Genomic DNA, 18,248 nt, shown 5'->3' with positions numbered 1-18,248 from the left:
TTTACCCTGAAGAGTTGTGTCCATAGCAGTTTCAGGTGAAGGCTTTGAGGGGAATCCTGGGGCACTTGTAGTCTTGTCCATATGGCGTATAAGAGATGCATCCGGGGGGAAAGAGGCTGGTGTACCCCAATGAGGGTAAGTGGCAGGTTAGCCAGGCAGTTGCCACATTTGGGTAGGAGGTGGGGGCTAGGCCGGTGCCAAACTATTTTGTGCCCTAGGCAAGGCTAAGTAATTGCACCCCCCCAAAAAAAATTTCAACTTCGATTTTGAAAAACATGTTTTGTAGAAAAAATGAAAAGCACAAAACTTAAAACTGCTAAATTTATTTTAAATTGGAAGAATAGGTAATACATCAATTTTTGATTATCTTTCTCAAATACAAAATAAAATATTTTGGCACACAAATCATTTTGATTGATTTGATACACTCTGCGCCTCTCTGAGGTCTGCGCCCTAGGCGGCTACCTAGTTGGTCTAATGGTAGCACCGACCCTGGTGGGGCTCAGGGCATATGCCAGCTGTGCCTCTTCTTAATCTCTCCTTGGTCCATAGTAAATACTAATGAAGGGGAACACAAACACACATCTCAGCTGTTTTGTGTCTTTACACTGCAGTCTACTGCCACAATATTGGGTAGCAGCCTATTGCCCACCCTGCTTTAAAGTGATGCCTCTCTTAAATTTAGTAGGGGTGAGCATCTGTTCCTATTCAGCCCAGTATAGCTTCTCTAGTGTCTGTTGTTTCTGTCTTATGTGTGCTAGATTGTGAGCTCTGTTGAGACAGGGAACCAATTTCTTTGATATTTTGCTATGTGCACTACTTTGGAATGTTTTGTTGAATCTTGAATTTCCACACAGAAATCAACCTGGCATGATCTGGTCTGAGCTAGCCATGCTTTATAAGACCAGATAAGCAGACTAGTGTATTTCATATTTGCTGGAAGATTGTAAACCTGCTCATCTCTTCAAAAGGACCTCTTTTTCTTTCTTTAAAGAGATGAGCCCATCAAATATCTTGTGCATTCAAAGGCTGTTCTTTCTCCTCCCTGTGGCTTTTCCAATTCTAGGTCACCAAAACATTCCTGTGAAGAAGAGGACAGCAGTCTGACAGGAGCAGAGGTCAAGCTGGAGCAAGTTCATCTGGATCAAGAGTCTCCCACCATCATCCAATTTGTGCCTGGGCCTTCCAACTTCCTCAAGTTTGTTCCTTCTTCCCCATCATATGATCACTCTGAAGTAGAAGCGGAACTGGAGGAGAGGCAAAAGCTCAGTGAGGAAGTGGAGGAGATCCAGGAGGCTGATGAGGAGATCCAGGAGGCTGGGAATCAGGGCCACTATGTCACAGAAGACCATGAGCACCAAGAAGAAGAAAAGCAGGAGGTCAGAGCAAAAGCAATGGATTCTGTTTTCCTCTCTCCTGCCCCCCCACCCCCGGCGCTCCCATCAATTGTGCACAGCTGGTCTCCTAAGGTAGCAATGAAATCCAAGCTGTAGATCTGAATTAATGAAGTTAGAATCAGCTAGCTCGGTGGTGATGTGTTTTCATCTAATGTCTGAGAAAAAGTAAGTTAATAGGAGGAGGAGAGCTGGTCTCGTCGTAGCAAAAAAATGGTGTTTGCTAAGCAGGATCTGCCCTGGTTGCATTTGAATGGGAGACTACATGTGTGAGTACTGTAAGATATTCCCCTTGGGGTGTGTGGCTGCTCTGGAAAGAGGACCTGCATGCTTGCATGCAGAAGGTTCCAAGTTCCTTCCCTGGTATCTCCAAGGTAGGGCTGAGAGAGACTCCCGCCTGCAGCCTTGGAGAAGTCACTGCCAGTCTAGGTAGACATTACTGAGCTAGATGGACTGATGGTCTGACTCTGTATTAGGCAGCTTTTTATGTTCCTAAAGTGAAAGGGAGGCAATGGAGCAACATAGAGAGGGAAAGCTGTAAGGAAGCAGACTCCCACATAATTGTGAAGGAGTGCACACTGCTGCTGCTGACACACCACAGGGCTCTGGGCAGTAGGGATGGGCACAGAACTGGTTCTGTGCACTCCGGGATGTGCGGGGCGGGGGGGACCTTAAGAGGCAGGGAAGGAGCTGCCTAGCTGCCAGCCCCCGCCCCACTGCTCTCCCCCCAGCAGCGCGCTCTCCAAAAGCGGGCGTGTGGAACTGCAGCGTTCTTCCCTGCACCCCATTCTGCATTACCACGCAAATGGCTACATGTTGTCCACACTATGCACATGAGTGTCGGCCATTTGTGTGGTGGTACAGAATGGGTTGCAGGGAGGAACTCTGCAGTCATGCACACCTGCTTTTGGAGAGAGCGCCAGTGGGGGGAAGGGTGGGGGTGGGGGTGGCAGCTAGGCAGCGCCTTCCCTGCCTCTTAAGGTTACTCCCCCCCCCGCCCGTGCTTAAACGGGCTTGGATGCCGGGCAATGGAACTGGTTCGGCGCTCCAGAAAAAGAGCATCAGACAGGTTCTGTGCACATCCCTACTTGGAAGTGGGGTTTCCAACTCCTTATTAAAAAAGGAAGAATAAAATACCTGGGTGCAGCTGATCTACAGTACTAGCCCATCTAGTTCTTCAGGTTAGGCTGGAGTAGGATAACAACAAGTACTCTGTACAGCTGTGGTGTAGCAATGACTGCTATAGGCATGCTCTCCCCATTCTGCTTTCCTCATTATGTACAGCGTGGCTGAGGCGCTTTCCCATTTTGGGTGTGATGTACAACTGCAGCTTATTGTGCATGGCTATGTTGGCCTTTTTGCTTGAACGTAAGCTAATGCATCCAAGTGCTCTTTGCTGAACTGACAACCCCCTCTCTTATCAGGAGAAGAAGAGAAGATGGAACGAAGAGGAAGAAGCGCCGGAAAAACGACAGAGACCTCCAAGCATTTCCAGCCTGGAGGAAGAAGAGGGCCAGCCCCCTTTGAGTCCTACAACAAAGGTATGTGCTGTACTCAAAAGAACAGTATACACTTTGCTAAAAAAAATTTGTTCTTCCTAAGGCATCCAGTAGAATGGAACAAAAAACAGAGGTACAAGATTGTGCAGATGGGGCCGGGAGGGTTGCCATTAGAGGATTGGGGTTCCCTCCCCCACCCAATCCAGTTTTATTTTGATACTTTTGGAATAGCAGGGAAGATGCATCTTTCCTTTCAGCCACTAGTCAAGCCATTTAAAAAATCTGTATTTGTCCTTTAGATCACTGACCGAACTGAATCTCTGAACCGCTCCATACAGAAAAGGTAACTTGGGCACTCTACGCTGCAGAATCTTCTATTGGCTTCAAGTCAGCTATACTTGTGGAGACTGAAGAGACAGAGCAGACTATCTCTCCCGAGCACAGATAGGATATGGTTAAACATCGTTAGAATACCCAAATGATGGTTGTGTTGCCTCAAAGGAGGAGATATAAACATAGTTTTTGCTGACCAGTATTAACACGGTTTCTTCCATGAGCAAACCATGGCTATGGCACTTCTCCATTTAGTCTCCTTTTTGCAATCTGACAGGCGAGTCTTGCTAGGGTCTCCTTATACAAGTCCTGCTCTCCCCACTGGAGGGCTTGGCTTGACAAGCCAAACTATAGATATTTTAGATTAAGACAACAAACCATAATTATTGGAGGGGGGGCGGGGTGTATAAAGACAACTTGTGTGCTTTGTGGACAACTGGCAGTCTGAAGGGACCAGTATTAACTTATTGTTTGAGAGATTGCATAGCAAACAGTGGTGACTGGATACTTTTCTGAAATGTTGACTTTTTTGATAAAACTTTTTTTTTTAACCAATCTCTTCTGTTCTTCTTTCAGTAACAGTGTGAAGAAGACACAGCCACCACTTCCCGTTTCAAAGATTGATGACAAACTTGAGCAATACACTCATGCAATTGAGGTGAGGTGAAGCTTCTAGACTTGGCTCATAATGCTACTACTTAGGTTTCCAAAGCTATGGTGAGGGTGTGTTCCTGCTTCCTTCCTCCTTCTCTTTAATGGGTTTCTTAAGGTATGTGGTAGCTTCTTTGAAAAACCCGCTTCTTTCTTGACTCCCAGCAAACTCTTAATTGCTACAAACTTGGAGACTTGTGGTAATCTGATTGGGTACTTCTGCCCTGCACATAGAATGGTGTGGTGTATCTTGTTGTCTGTGGGGGTTCCGTTCCCGCAGTTTACCGCAGATAACAAGGTATTAAGGCAATGGGACTCGGTGGTGGTGGTGGGTTAAGTTAGTAGAGGCTAGGGAAGTGCACAGAACTCAGAGATGGTTCGAAGATGGGTGTGTGTGCATCTTTAAGGGTGTGTGGGGTGCACTTAACCATCCCTCCGTTTTCCCCTGCTGGGGCTTTGTTTTCTTAAAGTCCATCAGGGCAGCAGCATACCTCCCAGCTACCTCTTTGCCCCCTTTACTGGAAGTATCGGACTCACCTGCATGCGCCAGGCACTGGCACGTGCAAGTCACGCACCTGTGCCCGCCATGTGCGTGCCCAGCGCGTGTAGGCGCATCAGATACTTCCAGTTCCTTCCCGTAAAGGGGACAACAGGGTGGCAGGGGGGTATACTGCTGCCCTGAGGGCCTTTAAGAAAACAGAGTGCCGGTGGGGGGGAAAGCAGAGGGAGGGGTAAGTGCACCCACCCCCACCCTTAAAGGTGCACCCCTGCCTTGGAACTGGCAGAACTGCCCACCATTCCAAATGGTTCGGAGGCCCATAAAGGGTCTCCAAATCGGTTCCATGCACATCCCTAGTAGAGGCATGGGAAATGGGCAAAAACAGCAAAACAAAACCAAAAAAAGGCCTGGAAATTAAGAAATGGATGCCCTCCCGTGCTCCACAGGTCTCCAGGTGTTCAGCAGTGCCTTCAGCTACCAAATGTGGGAAAAATATCTTCCCCCCCCTTTTTTTAAAAACTCAAATAGCCACAAAATGGCTCCTCTTTCTGGCCACCCCAAACCTGCAGATACATGGAATTAATCCTTTGTTGACCTCCTCCCCCCACATATGCTGAGGTTGGGTGTCAATTACCCAACCCCGAATACGTGAAATCACAGATATTGAATCCATAGATCATGAGGTTTGCCTGTACCTCTGCAAATGTTGCTCTTAAAAGCTTTTGTGATGGCCTACCAGGAGTGGAATCCTATGTGGAATTGCAACTTGCTCACAGTGGGCTGAGAAGCCTGTGCAGATGCTTTTCTCATTGCTACCGTGTTACCCCAGTGGCCATGCAAATAGGCCTTTAGGTTGTTTGCATGGCCACTGGGCAAATAGGCCTTTAGCCAGCGTGGTGTAGTGGTTAGAGTGCTGGCCTAGGACCGAGGAGACCAGAGTTCAAATCCCCAGTCAGCCATAATACTTGCTGGGTGATTCTGGGCCAGTCACTTCTCTCTCAGCCTAACCTACTTCACAGGGTTGTTGTGAGGAGAAACTTAAGTATGTAGTACACCGCTCTGGGCTCCTTGGAGGAAGAGTGGGATATAAAATGGCAAAATAATAAATAAAAATAATTTAGGCTGGGCCGGTTGAGTTGCGCCTAAAACAATATAAGAATACTGTAATGCCCTTGTACCCCTGCAGGCTGTGACACAATATAGATGATTTACTGCCACTGTGTCTCCATTTTGTGTCTGAAACAAAAGCAGTGGCTGCCCTAGTGGTGCTCAAGAGCTGCCCTGCAGCACACACCTGACTGCACTGCTAACTGCAGGAGCTAGAAATTGTCATGTGCCACAATTCTTAGCTTAAGAGGAACAGATCATCCTCCCATGGGAGCTGAAGCAGGAGCACCACGAGAAGGCAGATGCCACCTAATTTGTTTACCTGAAGATGTGTCAACTGGATGTGATCAGAAATGGCATGTCTACAGGTCTCACTCTTACCTATGCACTTTCCAGACTTCCAGCAAGACCCCCAAACCAGCTCGTCAGCTTTCTATTGACCTTCCTAGCAATACTGTAGCAGTGGCCAGCACAAAAAGTCTCTGGGAGACGGGTGAAGTTGTGGCTCAATCCCCTGTGAAGACAACGCCCTGCAAGGTAGGATGTCCACTCTGGTGTGGGAATACTTAACCCTGTGTTAGGAGCTGATGCATATTTTCACTCTGAGCCATAAACTTATTGCAGAAATAAATGGTTCCCATGCTATTGATGTGAGTAAATTAAGGGGCTCTGATCTCCATCTCATTTGGTAGATAAAGTACTAACTGATCTTTTGTACCACCTTTTTCATGGGTGTTTTAAGTGTGGGCACTTAGAAAGCTATGTTCAGGGGATCGGGGAAAATAAGACAACTTTTAGGATGAGATGAATGCAGTCACTATGTCTGTGTTCCTAGGACATTGTGGCTGGAGACATTGTGAACGTGAGAAGCATTTGGGAGCAAAAAGACAGCCCCAAAACAGATGGAAATGCTAAGGTGAGCGGCTCTACTGGGACAACAGCTGTTGAAAAGAATCCTTTGGTGTGGAGGGAAGTTTTCCCACAGTTCAGAGAGTGGCTGGATTTTGTTTATAGCATGTGATCTGTTGAATTTCGTGGTGCAAATTCACGTTGCTGGCTTTCTGTTGTGCATATTTAATCTATACGAGGGGGCAGAAAAGTGTAGGTGGGGAAACAGCCCACTAAACTGATCATGTAAACTGTCTAAACTGGAGTTGGGAGCCTTTACAGACAGGGCTTCCTGCTCTCGGAGTATCCAGTGAAGCCACTTTGAATTAGACTCGCAGCATTAGGGAAGCAGCGCCTCCCCTCTCTGCTCTGAGTTTTCTTTAGTGTAGGTTCACACACAGCCACTGTTCCCTCTAAGGCGTGCACATGTTTGCACTCACGAATTTTTTGATGTCCACTCAGTTAATTCTAGATTTTGCTCAGTTGAATTAGGAAGGCCCCACACTGAATGCAGGTGCGCACACAGTGCCTTGATACTGCCACCCAGAATGAAACTCATTCCGCACAGAGACCAAAAGAAATTAGAGGCCACTGCACATAGCTTGCTTCCATGTTTTGCTTGTGACCAATGGCTTTCCAGAGGAGGTGGGATGCTATGCCTCCCTCTTTTCCAAGGGTTTAGTACTGTAATTAAAACACCCTCTGTGATCTGGCTCTGTTGAAGTGCGTACACGCATACACAGTCTCTCTCACTTCTGCTTAGTTAGTCATCTGCCTTGGCTTTCTATTTCCCCCACAATCCACACAAACATCCCCAGCATGTGTCAGCCCTCCTGCGAATGCACTCCTTCCCTTCCGGAGGAGATTTGGGTTAAAGCCCCTGTGTTGAGAAAGCTCTGGGTGTTGTTTTTTTAAAAAGCCTCCTGATTGATGGTCACCATATTTTCCTTCAATTGAGAAATATCTAACACTTTAGCTAAGAAATCCACTGCTTCAGTGAGAAATGGTTCTGCAGATGAAATAATCAGAGGATTCTGTTAGGCTTCTAAAATGTGTACATGAAATGCCTGCATTGCAAATGTGTGGTCTTAGTATTAGGGCTTGCTAAAAGGTTCCTTGGATTTTCTGGGTTCCACTTTGCAAGTTCCAAGGCTGCTGCCTTGTGACATAAGATCATTTATAGTAGGTTGATCCAATTGCACCTCATACCTTGAATTGCATTTTTTTTAAAAGAGGATTGGCTTTCTCTTTGGGGGTAAACTAAGTCAGGAGAAGTATGAGACCTAGATCAAAGTTCAACCATGTTAATACTGAAAACAGTAATTGCTAAAACTTAGAAACCTGTGGTAAGCTAGATGAGTACTTCTGTCCTACACATAAAGAATTCATCATCAGATGTGCCTTTGCAAAGCTTGCACTTAAGAGCTTTTTGAGCATGCCAAAAGTGAAATTCTGAGTGCATGTAAATGGTTACTATAGACTGGCCAGTAACCACTGCACTTGGAAAATGGTGGTATGGGAAGAGGCGGGGCACTGAAGATTCTTGCATTTCTTTTCTTGCATTCAGGTTAAACTTCCTGGCAAGAAGTACAAGTATGTGGCAACTGGGCATGGCCAATACAAGAAGGTGTTGATAGAAGATGATGGGGCAACAGAAAAATAGCCTGCCTAGGCCCCAAACCCACAGGTGAACCATGAAATGAACTGAATACTTGTGCTTTTTCTAAATGCTCATTTGCTTTTCATATACATCTATCATCTTTGTTCAGTGTTTGTGAATTAAACAAGTATTATTCCTGTATTAGAGATGGGGCAGAAGCTGTGTGGGACTAGATGACTTTTGGCAAACCATTGGATTAATGGTTTACCTGGGATTTGCACTGGAGACTTCGGCTCATGCCCTTATCCACTAGGTGCAATGGCTCTCTTCAAATATTACATTTCAAACCCAAATGTAACTTCTGAGACTTGGCTTCATGACTTGCAAACCATTCCATAACATTGTTTGATGTAGCTTTGTAACTGCTACTACTAATAAAAATACTTATGGCTCAAAATATGCATATAAAATCAACAGTCTTAAATAGCAGTAACATAATTGTGCATTGCAGGGGGAAGGAGAACTTACGTAGTCAAGGCCTTTTCAAGACTGAGGGGCCTGGGAACAGAATGTTTGTTTGAGTTACTCTTCTCTCTGGCTGACGTACTGCACAACATTATGCATGTGCTGGAACATAACATTTGTGCAGTTTCACAAGAGTGCTGTTTTACAAGTGCAAAAATGGTACAAATGGTGCTGTACAACAATGCAGTCATATATAAGGCCTGCATTGTTGTGCAACTCTATTTGTGCAGCATTTGCACTTGCACAACAGCACTTTTGTGCAACTGTGGAAATGTTAGGTTCTAACACGTGTGTAATTTTGTGCAATGTCAGTCACTGCATCATGTCAATGTAATAAACATTAGTACTAAAATAACTCTTGATGCTGGCACTGAGTTTTACTGACTTGAGTGAAATGGATTGATCTGAGCATTTCATATACTGAACTATACTGTGGATACCATGTGTGGGGTCTGGGGCAATTGCCCCCTGGCCCTGTCTGTAGTCCACAGGAAGTTTGTCAGCTCTCTGGTAGCAATGTTTGACATAAAATACAAGCACTCCTACCTTTTTTATTTCATAGAAACACTTTATTCAACCTATATACACAAAGTTTATAAAAACTACTCTTTGATTCCGGTGGCTGGGTGTTTAGGAAACTGCATTTAGGATGCACAGAGTATACATGGCTATAGCAGGAAATCTCTATAGGTTGCTGCAGAGGTTTGGTGACGGATCCTTGAATCTGTTATCTATAGGCTTAGATAGGCTGATGGATATTTCTAAATCATATTTCCCTTATTACTACATCTTACCTTGCATCTTGGTTTCCAAACATGCTTGCTTATTACTCAACACATTCTCTTTCCCTGTTTCTGCATTATAGGCTCAAAATATCAGTTCTGTCTTGTTCTACCAGGCATTTTAAATCTTAACATTGCTAAATCCCCTTTCTCAACTCAAAATTCCCACACATCCAACCTATCACTGGATAAAGAAAAGTCTGTGAAAACGAACTCGAACTGACCTCTAACTTTCATATCCATCTTAAAGGGAAAAGGCAGGTGATGGCTAAGACAGCTCAGGACCTGTTTACTTAATTGCACTGCATCCTGTGTTTCTAAAGCTAAAGGACCTTGTAATTTACTAAAGCAGGGGGCCAGGTAACAAATGACCATTGCTGTCTGCAGAGTTGGGCCTTGGCCTCAGGTTGCTACTAAAAAGAGAGAAGTGTGGGAAAACTTCTGCTATTCCATACACTTTTGTTTAGAACCAAAGGGAACAAGGCTATGGGCCTTGTAGGAATATACTAGTTAAATCTTCCTATGTCACTCTGGCTGCGCTGCCAACTCAGTGTGGGCCGATTTCAGCTCCAAACGGGACCGTGTGACCCCATTTGGGACCAAATAATGCCCCCCGCATCTGACATCAGATGTGGGGGGCATGTCTGGGGCCGTGCTTGCAGCCCCTGATTGGTGGTGGCCCAGGTTCTTTGAACCCGTTCGCCCAATGGTGGCTCTGCCCCTGGATCTATAATAATTGGGCAAGTCCTTTCACAAGGAGTAAAGGTAACCCCTCTCCCCCACCCCTTCCTTGCTGGAAAAGCATGTTTCTAGAATTGACAATTGTTAAATGCTCCTTTTTAAAGACATCTGGCATGTCTAACTCTGGTGAACAACTTTCACTTTGCACTGTATGTTCATGTAATTACTCTGTCAATCAGGCACTTTCAAGGATCACTCGATCTGTGCAAGAGATCAGGCTATATGGCTATAATATTTCATATACAGCAAGAGAAGCGGCTTATTGGCCTCTTTGATTTTAAATTATAGAATAAGGGCACATGCCATTTCTAATGCAATCTTTGTTTTGGAATTATCCCTCTGTACACTGCAGCATAGTAAAACCCCTATTGGGCTAGTCAGTCTTTCCTGGAACCTCATAAGAGCTGTCTTGAGGCCAACTATACATAATGCTCATATATTTTAATTTGTCCCCAGTACTTTTATCTGTTGTAAAATGCAGCCTCTCAGACACAGTGGAAAGGACTGTGCAACCCTTCTCCACTATGCTGCTCTGTTTTGTTTTTTAAATGTCCTCACCTAAACTTCTTTGCAAGAAGAAATATATGCATCTTGAACTTTGCAGGGCAAGAATGGTACATGAGAAAAGAAGCCCATGTTAGTCTTCAGCTTCAGATTGTAACCTTGGTAGCTACATTTTTTTTTAAAAAGCGGCAACTGCCATGTGTATTCTGTGCCTTGTTCTGCTGTACAGCAACAGTGAACGTGAGGTGGGCTACATTCTGGTACTGAATGGTAAAAGGGCTGAACATTCCTGATTGGCGGCATAGAAGCCTGTAAAGCACTATTCACACTTTTCAAAGCATCAATAAAAGCTAGGAGTGCAATTATGTAGCTACAACATAGAAATAAAAATATACATGTGATCAGCTCTATTTTCTATGCATGCACCCTGCACAAATTTCTGCAGCACCACACAGTTACTCTGAAATATAGGGCGATTCCAGCAATGCTCTCCCGCAAATCAATTTGAAATACTTAAATGATTATTCTACAGCTGGGAACAGTGCTGTTTGGGGCCACAGTATATGTCCTGCGTTGATGCGGGTGTGGCTTCTTGCTATGAAAGTAATGCCTCACTTAACTGAATGGCCTTACAAATAGTCCTATTGAACAGTATGATGGGTCTTTGTGAAAAATATTGGAATTTTTAAGATAATGCAAGTGTAGAGTGCTATAAAAAGGTATGAGTCTACAGAAAGTCATCCTGAAATATACTTCCCTTAGGTAGGATGCTCAGAATTAGAACTACTGAAAGTTATTCGCTCAAAGACTAGTATCTCAATAGAACATTTCCCATATGGCTTAATATAGCCTTGCAAATCTACAGAAGTGAAGAACCAACACTTCTACTAGCCTGGCTGCCTGCATCAGTCATTTATGGCCTAAAAGGACAAACTTACTTAAATCATTCTAATCTGGTTGCCTGGAGGCAATTTCTCACTTGCCAGTGGCTTTTTATAAGCCGAGCTCAGTGCAACAAGAAACAGCAGTGGCATTTAGCCTCCTGGGTTTCATAGCACACCACTTCCTTGGCACAGACTTTGCCCATGGGCACCCATGTCTCAGTAACATCAGAAACTGCAACAAGCTTTTTACAGCACTATCCTTGAAATGTTCATCTGCTGCAGAATGCCACTACTACTATCTTTGGTAGAGTACAGGGGAATGCATTGGCCCTGGCCCTGGCCCTTGGCATTGCATGCCTTTTTCTGTCAGCACAATTCATGGTATTGACCTACATAAACTTAAACAACTTGGGTTAAATGGCCATTACGTCCAGGCCACTGGGATTGAAAACTAGTTTTATCCTGGTTCTTGTATTTCTAGCTTGATGCTGTGGTTTCCATGTCTTGTACTTAGAGAGGCTATTCACACAATTGTAGAAAATTGGGCTAGCCTCCGCTAGCCCGATTTCCTACAATCGTGTGAACCACCAGGCTCAGCTGCGAGCCTGATGGTTCTTGAATGTGTAACCTGCTCAAGTAGCCCACCCCTTAAACTGGGTTTGTGGAGCGAGTGCTCCACAAACCGGGTTTTTGGGATTGTGAGTAGCCGCAGTGCGGCTCTGTGCCGCAGAGTAGACCCCCAGTGGCAGGCTGAAAAGCAGCCTCCCAGCTCTGGGGTCTCCCCAGTATGCCCTGTGCATTCGTGCAGGGCATACTGGAGCTTCTGAGGGCCATGTGGCCCCCGAACTCCCCAGCCCCCGCCGGCTCCATCATGGAGCCGGCAGTGTGTGGGAGGCCAGTCTGGCCGCCCAGGGCTCCCGCCCTGCTCGTCTGCACGGAGAGCAGGCTTAGCCCGCTCTCCCCGCAAAAGCAGGTCTCATTGATCGTGAGACCCACCTCAGAGAGTTCTGTAGTTGCTCTGTGCGGTATTTCATGCTGAAAGGCTTGGTGACAATCTCCTACTGCTCAGTCAAAGTAGTTTCTACATCTCACTCCTCTCTCCCAAAACATCAGTTACCACTAGTTGAGTTGTTTGTAATTCTAGCTTGCAGAAAGTGCTATGTTCTAAGATTCTGATAAAGGGCATCATCCAGGCTCCATTAGTCATGACTAAGCTTAGTCTGGATATTGCCCACTACTTTTAAAAAATATATTTAAAGGCATTTTACTAGAGTTATGTTTGCCTGTGGTGCACGTTCATTTTTTCTACCCTCCTTTGGCCAAACATTATATACATCTGTTAAAGACTTGCCCAAAGACCACTGTGGGGCAGGGAAACCTGAATATGTCATATGCAACATTTAGTCTTAAAAAACCTACTGGGTGTATGCAGCAGTTGTTTCTAAGCTGACCAGACAACACCATCTTGCAAAACAAACAGCCATCATAATCCACACAGAACAAGTCCCATTCCACATACAGGATGTAGCACAGAAGCCTAAAATATTAGGATTGTTATAGAATAAACAAGTAGATTTAGCTGAGTAGGCCTCTAGAATGGGCAATTCATGCCAAATTGCTTTTCCACAGTGCACCCACTCTGACTGAGCTGGAATATTTTTAGAACAAAATGTCATTGTTGCCACTGTGTAAAATTGTCTTTGAGAGCTTTTAAATGATTGGATGTCTGTAGGCCAATCTTATTCCTTTTGTTTCATTTGTTGTAAAAACTGAACTAGAATACCATTAAAACAAAATTGAGGTAAACATCTTTCTCATCAAGTCCCTAGCCGTATGCAGACATTGTTGTATGGATGTATAGATATTTGTACACTTGTACATGTGTTTGGACATGGGAACAGTGTTGCTGGATCAGGCCTGAGGCCTATCTAGTCCAGTATCCTATTTCCCACAGTGGCCCACCAGATGCTGCTGAAAGGCCCACAGGCAAAGAGGTGAGAGAGCATCCCCTCTCTTCTGCTGTTGTAACTGGTAGGCATCTTGCCTCTGAGATTGGAGGTGGCCTATAGCCAACAAACTAGAAGCCTTTGATAGACCTGTCCGCTATGAATTTGTCTAAGCCTCTCTTAAAGCCATCTAAGCTAGTGGCCACCACCACATCCTGTAGCAGATAATTCCATAGATTAATTATGTACTGTGTGGAAAAGTCAGTCCTAAGTTTGTGTGAATGGCTGTTTAAAAAAGAAAAAGAAAAATTGTGGGTTTGTGTGAATGACAATGTGTGAATGTACAATGTTTGTGTGAATGTACAATGCATTCATCTTAAAAGTAAATCTGAGTACAGGGTCCTCAAATGCATGATACAGATTGGAAATGTAAAGTGTGAATAACTGAGACTGTACACTCATGAGTGTTCAACATAATGTCTGAATAGGGCTTCTATCTATATATTTAGTTTTTCTAAACGTACCTGTCACTAAACCCATGTGTGGCAGCTCTCGCATGAGCAGCTGCCTGGGGGATAGGGACCGGGACTGGAAACAATGGTGGTGGCGGGCTGGCCTGGCCTAGCTGCCGGTTGGCTGGAGGAGGTGACGGCAGGCCGGCCTGGCCCTAGAATGGCTGCTGGTTGGCTGGAGGAGGCGGTGGGCTGGCCTGGGACGGCTGCCCATCAGGAGGAGGTGGTGGCGGGAGGAGGCGGAGGCAGGAGGCAGGAGGAGGTGGAGGGCTGGCTTGACCCGGCTGCCGGGAGGAAGGGGTGGGAGGAGGTGGTGGGACAGCTTTCCAGCTGGCCCGCAAGCCAGAAAGGCGGGGGGAAGCAGGTGGCGGTGGGGGGAGCAGTCAGCCATCCAGAAAGCCGGGCATGCCAGCGTGGTGGTGGTGGAGGAGGACAGCGGTGGTGGGTGCTCTGCACCCAGCTCAGCTAGTTTCACTTACATATGGTCACTACATGCATGTACACAGACAGCAACACTGTGAAGGTTTTTATTTTGTTCTTGCAACTGATTCTGCCGCAGTTAATCTTGTATGTTATCTGAAATTCTCCCAGCTCAGCACTGCATCCTCTAAAAGACACTTTAAGGGAAGGTGGGTTCACTGCTTCCTGTCAGCTGCCACCCAGATGCAGTCCTATTAAAACTTGCCAGTGCTTCTTCTGGTGGCTTGCGTTGGATTCGCCGTACCTCAAACAGAGTGGTGATCTTTGTCATGGGTTTGGAAGCCAGTTCTTTAAGTTTCCGTGCATCAAAGCGAGGCTTATGAAGGAGAAGGGGTAAACGGCGTCGGAATGAGAACGTTCCCTCTCTTCTTGTTTCCTTGTCCTCGGCTTGCTGCTTTCTTTCCCTGCTGGTTGTCATCTGGTACAAGATGGCATCCCACATCTTGATGGCTCTTGACTTGATTATCCTCTTGTCCCGACCACTGTCCCCTTGAGAATATTCAGTCTGCTTTTCTCCCTCCAACTGGGGCTTGGCTGGCTCAGACTCTGGGACTGGGAATTGGGGCTCTTCAGATTCAACTATTAAGTGTTTCTTGAGACGAGACCAGCCACTAAGCTTGCTTTTGGGAGGCACTGGTGGCTTTTGTTTTGGTAAGGAGCTTGCAGTACTCTGGGAAGCAGCAGGTGGCTGTGCAGTCTGCTTGTCATCTCTGGCTTCCAGCAAGAGGCTGTGGGTGCTAACATCTGATGGAGCAGGCATGGCTACCTCTGGTGTAATGTGCCTTTGAGATGCACTGGGACTTGGCTGCCTCTGGGCTTCATTGTGTGGTTCGGGGCCTCTGTTGCTTCCTGGAGTCAAAGGTCTACTGAACTGTGGAGTTGGAGATGGAACCAACACATGCTGTCCGGGAACCTGGAGTACTACAGTGGTCATCATGGTAGGAGGCTGAGGGGCTGAAGTGGCTTCTAACTTAGGAGTAATTGGCCTGGCCTGGCTTCCGAAGCATGTGGCTGACATCTGGCCTGGTGGTAGATGGGTGTGGTCTGTCTGCACATGGGCAAGCACAGGCTTGTCTTCACTACTGGCATATTTGGCTGACTGCTCTAACAGGGGTGTTCTAGCCCTTGGCGTTTGTACACTGTGGATATAGGCATGTGTCTCAGCAACATGAGTAACGGCCACTGGGGTCTCCACTACAGGTGTGGGAGAAACAGGCGTTGCAGACACAAGAAATACAGGGGGCAATTGTGTGCGAGTGTCTGGTGATGGGTGCCCTTCCGGCTGCCAGGAGGGTTCAGGACTGCTCTGTCTGTAAAGTGGCAATTCTGCGGGAGAGACGGTGAGTTTGAGGTGCCCTGAAAGGCTCCTCTGTTCTGACACTGTGAATGTAAAGGGCTTTCCTTTAGGGAAGGGAGACGGAACATGGTGGAAAACAGGCCTGATGGAAAAGCGGGGCGGGAGATGGATGGTGAGGTGTCCTACTGTAGTTTCGGTAGGCTTTAGTGGGGAGGAGCGTTCGTTGTGCTCTAAATCTGGGCTGGCTTCACTCACGGGGGAGAGATTGGACCGGAATGATGCAGCTTGCTGTGCTGATAATGTGGCTTTCTTTTTTGCAGCTTTTTTCAAGAGTCGCTGCAGTTTAACATTGTCCTTTCCCGGCTTTGGTGAGATAGGAGGAGGTGGAGCCTGTGGGTGAAGAGAGGCCGGCTCATGGGGTGGTGTTATGGTTATCAGCATTTTAACCCCCTGAAACAAAACACAAGAGATTGCTTCAGTTGCTGAGATCAACTCTCTGCTGTCCCGGAATAATTTTTACCCTGCATATGTGTAGGGTGGAAATGTAAAGCTTTTCTGTTATGTGCAGTGAAGACCTAAATTGCACAAATACTGAAAGCTCAAAACTAATTACAAATCTTAAAACTGAGAGGTGGTTATTTAGCTTATGTGCAATTAAGACTTGGATGGTAACAGTCTTGAGGCTGGTTTTCTCTCACACACATCTTGATCACTTAAGTCCTATTGCTGTCCTCCTTTGCTGCCTATCCTGAATTAGTGGAAGGGGAACAGGACCACACCCACTGGCCCCAACCACCGTCCATTCAGCAGAAGGTGAAAAGTGGACCCCCGATGTACACAGACCCTTCCAAGCAACTGAAAACTCTGCATGATCAGGGTTTCCAGTGGCATGGAAGGGTCCATGTGCAATGCACATACAGATCTATGTTCACAGAGGTCCCATTCTTGCTTTCAGCACTATCCACCCTCATCCATTCAGTATGAGAGAAGGTGAGTATAAGGTAGGCCTGCTCAACTTAGGGTCCCCCCAGCTGTTTTTGCACTACAACTCCCATAATTCCCAGCCACAGTGGCCAATAGCCAGAGATTATGGGAGCTGTAGGTCAACATCTGCAGGAGAGCTGACGTGGAGCAGCCCTGGTATAAAGCTTTGAATATAGCACCAAATGGTGACCTGCAGTGTGAGCCAGCCAACCATCCCAAACCCAAGACCACAGATTGAACTTTTTGATGCCTTGCATCACCTCAAACACAATGTTTTCCAATGGAGGCTATTCACATGCAGCTGCAGATCAGATGTTGAGTAATCAAGTGGTGCAGTGCATGTGCAAAAACCTGTTTTCGGCTGGCTGAAATCCTTACATGCAGTTAGTAAACAAATGGTGGCATTTTGTTTCTCTGTATATTGGGGTATCACTGAACATTTTACTTGACACATGATGCTGCCCACACTTGGGATCTTGGGGCCAAATTAAAGATGTGGGACTGCTGCTCTCCCACACCAATACTGAGCCTGCTCAATTCATGCATAAAACAACACTTAAGGTAGAGGGCACTGAACCCTTTCCCACTTGCCACTCTTGTATCTAGGGATTTTTCTCGTTGCTGAGACTCGGCTGGCAGAAAAGCACTTGGGGCAGGGTGGGGGAAGCCGCTGGTAGATTCACTGTGTTTCGTCTGGTTCTTTCATTCATACTCCCTCCCCCAGCTTGACACATGAAGACCTGTGATTGAAGATGTGGGTCTGCCACATGTCTAGTTCAGACTGTAGTTTATCTGTGACTGGATAAAAGTCACACATAAACATTTCAAGATAACGCTTCTTGAAATGCATCTCTTGCTTTGCATGCTAGCTGTTCCTGCTCTGCTACTGTATGAGTTAAGAGTCCACTAAAGGTGAGCTGTGGAACATGAGAACTAAGAAGCTGATGTCCAAACTGAATTTTAGCTCCCAGCAAAAGACGGTGTTGGGTATCGCCTGTAAAAGTTCACCAGGGCTGTTGGGTCCTCCGTGCTTCTCCATGGTGATTTTGTGTGCTTATTTCAGCTGCTGTGGTTTGCTAGCCAAAACGCATTGCTCATCTTACAGCCAGTTCTCCTGGGAGGAGGAAAGCATCTAGAGACGCAAGCCCTGCTTGCTTAGTTAAGATCCTTTGATATGTACAGCAGATGTTTCTGCTTGAGTGCATGCGACTGGTTTGGGCAGCACTTGCCTAGCTTGCAGTTTTCTTTCAGCACAAGCTAAATTACTCCTCTGGAAGGATGACTTTTTGGTCTTTGCCTACAAAACCCATTCTGCAGGGTTACTTCTAAGGTAGCTTTGCACGTGCAATCAGAGGGGTGGCTGCTGCTTGAAAACAATTTTAGACTGTACTTGTATGGAAAGTTACTTGCATCAAATGGCTACAATACTGTACAGCAATTTGAGTAGGACCATGCAACACGTCAATAGGGGATTGTGTTGACATCTGCACATAGCACACTATGCACAAATGGTTTGCTGCTATTATTAATTAATTAATTAATTCAATTTCTATACCGCCCTTCCAAAAATGGCTCAGGGCGGTTTACACAGAGAAATAATAAATAAATAAGATGGCTCCCTA

General features: G+C 45.9%; 2 protein-coding genes across 6 annotated transcripts in view; one reads left to right on the top strand and one right to left on the bottom strand.

Annotated features, from left to right (window-relative positions):
* The window catches only part of LSP1 (lymphocyte specific protein 1), a 132,293-nt gene that overhangs the window by 108,226 nt on the left and 5,819 nt on the right, over positions 1-18,248 (top strand). For all 5 annotated transcript variants that reach the window (XM_053272294.1, XM_053272255.1, XM_053272263.1 and 2 more), the window contains 7 exons: positions 1,067-1,379; positions 2,819-2,935; positions 3,193-3,236; positions 3,803-3,884; positions 5,880-6,020; positions 6,319-6,399; positions 7,939-8,058. In XM_053272294.1, coding sequence (XP_053128269.1) covers positions 1,067-1,379; positions 2,819-2,935; positions 3,193-3,236; positions 3,803-3,884; positions 5,880-6,020; positions 6,319-6,399; positions 7,939-8,034 — 874 coding nt within the window. In that variant the 3' untranslated portion in view covers positions 8,035-8,058. The remainder of the gene's footprint in view (positions 1-1,066; positions 1,380-2,818; positions 2,936-3,192; positions 3,237-3,802; positions 3,885-5,879; positions 6,021-6,318; positions 6,400-7,938; positions 8,059-18,248) is intronic.
* The window catches only part of PRR33 (proline rich 33), a 37,490-nt gene continuing 33,618 nt past the window's right edge, over positions 14,377-18,248 (bottom strand). Inside the window, exon 2 of the mRNA XM_053272244.1 lies at positions 14,377-16,092. Coding sequence (XP_053128219.1) covers positions 14,485-16,083 — 1,599 coding nt within the window. The 5' untranslated portion in view covers positions 16,084-16,092 and the 3' untranslated portion in view covers positions 14,377-14,484. The remainder of the gene's footprint in view (positions 16,093-18,248) is intronic.

This window comes from Hemicordylus capensis, chromosome 1, assembly GCF_027244095.1.
Source record: "Hemicordylus capensis ecotype Gifberg chromosome 1, rHemCap1.1.pri, whole genome shotgun sequence".
In the NCBI taxonomy this organism is placed as follows: Eukaryota; Metazoa; Chordata; class Lepidosauria; order Squamata; family Cordylidae; genus Hemicordylus; species Hemicordylus capensis.
This window is presented reverse-complemented; position numbering and strand designations above follow the sequence as displayed.